Source organism: Penaeus vannamei, chromosome 6 (assembly GCF_042767895.1).
Source record: "Penaeus vannamei isolate JL-2024 chromosome 6, ASM4276789v1, whole genome shotgun sequence".
NCBI classification, from domain to species: domain Eukaryota; kingdom Metazoa; phylum Arthropoda; class Malacostraca; order Decapoda; family Penaeidae; genus Penaeus; species Penaeus vannamei.
The window spans coordinates 38,694,404-38,699,403 of record NC_091554.1 but is presented as its reverse complement, the minus strand read 5'-3'; the positions used below and the strand labels follow the sequence as shown (position 1 = coordinate 38,699,403).

The following is a 5,000-nucleotide window of genomic DNA, read 5'->3' as shown; positions in this document are numbered from 1 at the left end:
TTTCCTTCTCTTTCTCCTTCTCCTCCCTCTCTCTCTCTTCCTTCTTCCCTTTCTCCCACACCTCTCTGACTTTCGCTTCCTCTCTGTTTGTCTGTCTGTCTTCACCCCCCTCTCTCTTTCTCTCAATTGGGGGGGCAAGGAATACCGTTACCCACGCTGACCACTCCTCGCACGTGCCAACAGCAACACACGAATGCACAAACACAGATCTCGAAGTTGATGATCTTCAGTCAATGTCGTGTGTTGATTCTCCTTCTCTCACTTCTTCTTTATCTCACTCTCTTTCTGATTCTCGTCCACCTTCTCTTACCCTTCCTTTTCTCACTCTTTCTCTTTCGCTGTTTGATCGTGTTCTCTATCTTTTTTCTCTTTCTGATCTCCCGAGCATATTCGAAAAGAAAGCAGACACAGAAAAACAGAAACAAAGAGAAAGTAGGAAAGGAGTGAGAAAGAGAAACAGATAAAGAATGGAGAATAACTATAATGGATTACTGATGCTACTAGTGATAGAATTAATATTACAATTGATGTCAGGGGAGGGAAATCTGTAGTATTTAAACCTTTCTGAAATCTTTCCGTAATGAAAATGTGATGGCCGAGTGGTTAGAGCATCGGATTCGGGTGTACCGGCTACAGGGGTTCGACTGTTCGAGTCCCGTCTGGTGACACTGGGCCATATTCTCACATGCATTAAGGCACCGTATCTCCTTAAGGCGCCTTAACTTACAGCCGAATGATCTTACGGTCCATACACAAGGCAAGGAATTCGCCATATTGGTGCGAGTGAAGGTGCCTCAGGTTAAGGCACGGGGAGAGCAGCCTTTAACGCTTTACGGCGGGCGGGAAATCAACTCTTCGCTTTCATAAAAGGGAAATGCAGCAGGACAGTTAAGGCCTCCAGCTTTAACTTAAGGCTTTCTTGAGAATTGTTTCCTCAGGCAAGAAACTTTACTTCAATTGCCTAGCAGGTCTTGGCTTTCCTCCCACGAGCTCCGGGCGTTCAGTGCTGCCGATGTAGGACGAACGCCTCAGGAAAGTCGCTCCTGCACAAACGATCCTGGGGCGGTTACGAGCGGCGGTTCGGTAGTTGGTCGTTCACTACAAGAATAGCGCAGTTTTGCATGCACTCCCTGTGGGCACTCGGTGGAAATTGATTTTGTCGGTCTCTATGACCCCTGTGGCAATGAATTTATAAATTACGAACTTGGCATATCTTTTTTACTATATATACAAACACACACACATACCGTCATCAAAGAAATATCTGGACGCAAAAGTTACTATAACCTGCCTGTATATATACATGTATATATATATACATATACATGTATATATATATATACATATACATGTATATATACATATACATATATATATGTATATGTATATTTATTCATGTATGTGCGCGCGCGCGTGTGTGTATGTGTACAGATATACATGCACACACACACATATAAAAGTATGTATAAATACACACACGCTTATATATGTATATGTATGTCTATGTATACATATGTATATATATGTATGCAGTATATATATATATATATATATATATATATATATATATATATATATATATTGTGTGTATAGGCCTATACACGCACACACATATATAAATGTGTGTGTGTGTGTGTGGGGGGGGGGGTTGTGTTTATATATATATATATATATATATATATATATATATATATATATATATATATATATATACACATATATATACATACATACATATACATGCCCTTTTGCTTAACAACGGAGGCGCTGGGCAATGAGGAGGAGGCATTTGTCCTTGGAACCCCTTTTACTATGAAAGCTCAAAGTGCTTCCATAGCTTTTCAGGTGTTTGTGAAAATACTAATGTTTTCTGTTTGGGTTATTTTGGTAAACTATCCACACCTTATCAATTCCGCAATTTACTCTTTATAAGGAATGTTCCGATTTTCAGAATCCGTTTTAGTCCAGAAGTAAGAATTCATAGAGTAAACGATTTTTTGATTTATATATCGTTCGATTTTAAGATGCTGATAGATTATGGAATCAAAACAGCAAAATCAGAGTATTGGCGTAAATAACAATGATACAGAATAGAACAGTAAAAAGTGAAAACATTTAAAATGCGTTTATTGAATCATATTAATCCCCTTCCATTCCTTTCTCTTCTTCATCCAACACAATTTAATCGATCACAAGAAAAATGATAATGGGTAGCTACTCACCTCTTTTCAAATGCTTTTCTTATTTTATCTTTCTCTCTAGATTTGATTATGCCTCATTAAAATCATCACCATTTTCCATTTTGAATGCAAGCCTTCTTTTAACATCACTGCCACGGCTGATGTGATGAGGGAATAATAAGACGACGGTCTACGAAAATAGCGTGCGTTTATTTACAAATATGACCCTTGCGTAAAATAAATACAAAAACAACTCAAAGACAAGCAATCCGCCACTCAGAAGTGGGAATAAAACATCAGAGTAGCATGGTACAAAATACGAACACAAAAATAATATAATGAGACACGTCACTACACCCACTGAACGGAAGAGAGAAAGAGAGTGAGAGAGAGAAGAGAAGACTAGAAACCGAACGAAGCAGAGACCAAGAGAAGCGACAACGGCAGAGAGCAGAGCAAATAAGCGATGTGTGAGTGCCGCTCAGCAGTGCTCGTCCACGAAAGCCACGGAGCGCAGACGGCGACGCTCAGCAGGAGGGAGCCAGCGGAGCACCAGAAGCCGTACAGTAGTAGGAGAGCGAGAAGGTGGTCGAAGAGTTGACGGAAGTCGAAGTAATAGTCTTGGTGGAGGAGGAGGTCGACCACACTGTGATGGCCAAACGCCCGTCCCTCGCGTTCAAGTCGTCCTCGTCGTCGGCAGCTCTTACTTCGCGCTCCAGCTCCTCCAGCTCTCCGACGGAATCGACCTGAGACCCGTCGAGGGACGAGGAACTGCGGGGGAGGAGGGAGGGGGGTTGGGGAGACGTAATGATGACTAATGTAATGGTGATAATAATGATGACTAATGTAAGGGTGATAATAATGATGACTAATGTAAGGGTGATAATAATGATGACTAATGTAAGGGTGATAATAATGATGACTAATGTAAGGGTGATAATAATGATGACTAATGTGAGGGTGATAATGATGACTAATGTAAGGGTGATAATGATGACTCATCTAAAGGTGATAATGATGATGATGACTGATAATAATGATGTTGATAATGATAACAATAGTAATGATAGCATTAATGACAATGATAATAATCATAATAATAATAACGATAATGACATTAATAATGATGGTAACAGATAACAGTGATGATAACGATACTGCTACTAATAATAATCATAAAAAAACAAGAAAAATAATGATAAGTATAATAGTGATGATAGCACCACTAATAATCTTTATATGATAATGATAAAGCTACTACTAATGATAATAATGATAGAAATTAAGGATAATAGTAATAAGAATGATGAAAAATAATGATAATAACAGTAATAATGATGATAATAATATCAATAAAAATAACAATAATAGTAATAATGATAATACCAATAATGATGATATTGATCGTAATGATAATAATGATAATAATAAAGAAAAAAGAGGAGAGAAAAGTGCAAAGAGACAAAAAACATGAAAGCAAAAACTGAGAGAAAAAAGCAAAACAAAACAAACAAACGGAAAAGAAAAACGAAAAAACTCACTCGAACTTCTCAGCGTCGATGTCGTCCATCTTGACAAATCGTCGAAGTCTCCTTCCACGACAGATCTGAGTGTTGAGGTTCCGATAACACGTGTAAGGCACCGTAGACGTCAGCGTGCTCATGACAATAGCGGTTCTCACGGTGAATTTGGCGAGTACGCGGAGGTCCTCGTCTTCCCGAGCTGACACTGTGAGGCGGAAGGATTGAAGGATTTAAGGAGGGATAGGAGGAAAGGAAGAAGCGAAAGGATGGAAGGGAATGAAGGGAGGAAAGGAGGGAAAAGGGAAGGGAAGAGGAGGGAAAGGGAGAGAAATGGAGGAATGAAGAAAGGAAGGAAAGGAAGAGAAAAGGAGGGAAGGAGGAAAAGAAGAGAAAAGTAGGGAAGTAGGAAGGAAGGAAGGGAAGAGAAAAGGAGGAATGGAGTAAGGAAGGAAATGAAGAGAAAGGAGGAAGGAAGGGAAGAGAAAAGAAAGGGGAAGGGAAAAGAAGGCGTAGGGAGAGGAGGAAGAGGAGGAGGGGAGGGGATGGAGAAGCAAAACGCAAGGCCGCATAGAGGAAGAAAGATTAGAGATGCAGGAAGAAAAAGGGAAGAGAAAGAAGTAGTGACGAATCGAGGAGAAACGAAGAGGAGGTAAAAAAGAAAGAGAGAGAGAGAAACAGAAATTAATATTTCTCACAGCTAGACTAATCAGATACATCCTCATCAAAACTTCATCCTCCCACTAAGACCACGAAGTGAATCGAAGAGAAAAATATCTAATTACTCGGCAAAGAGTAGGAACCACAACTTACCTCCTGTGACAGCGAGGACGCCGAGCACCAAGATGAGCACCAGTCCCTTCATTCTGAGAGTAAAAGAAAAAGTTACAATTGCAGATAGAATGAACTTGCGGCCATGGAAATATATTATGTGTGCATGTATGTATACATATGTATACATATATGAATACATACATATATATGTATATAAATATGTATAGACAGACAGATAGATATGTATATATATATGCATATATACACATATATCTCTATATATGTATATATGTATACATATATATATACATATATACATATGTACACACATGTATAGATAGATATACATAATATATATATGTATATATATCTACATCTATATCTATTTTTCTATATATACATACGTATATATATACATATATATATACTAGTATATATATACATATATATACATATATATGTATATATGTGTATATCTATCTATCTCTATATACATATACATATATACATATATGTACGTGTATAT

General features: G+C 38.2%; 1 protein-coding gene across 1 annotated transcript in view; it reads right to left on the bottom strand.

Moving 5' to 3' along the window:
• Window positions 1–2,371: 2,371 nt before the first annotated feature.
• The window catches only part of LOC113822085 (uncharacterized), a 3,546-nt gene continuing 917 nt past the window's right edge, over window positions 2,372–5,000 (bottom strand). Inside the window, exons 2-4 of the mRNA XM_027374609.2 lie at window positions 4,514–4,566; window positions 3,722–3,908; window positions 2,372–2,951 (exon numbers count right to left, since the gene is read on the bottom strand). Coding sequence (XP_027230410.2) covers window positions 2,708–2,951; window positions 3,722–3,908; window positions 4,514–4,566 — 484 coding nt within the window. The 3' untranslated portion in view covers window positions 2,372–2,707. The remainder of the gene's footprint in view (window positions 2,952–3,721; window positions 3,909–4,513; window positions 4,567–5,000) is intronic.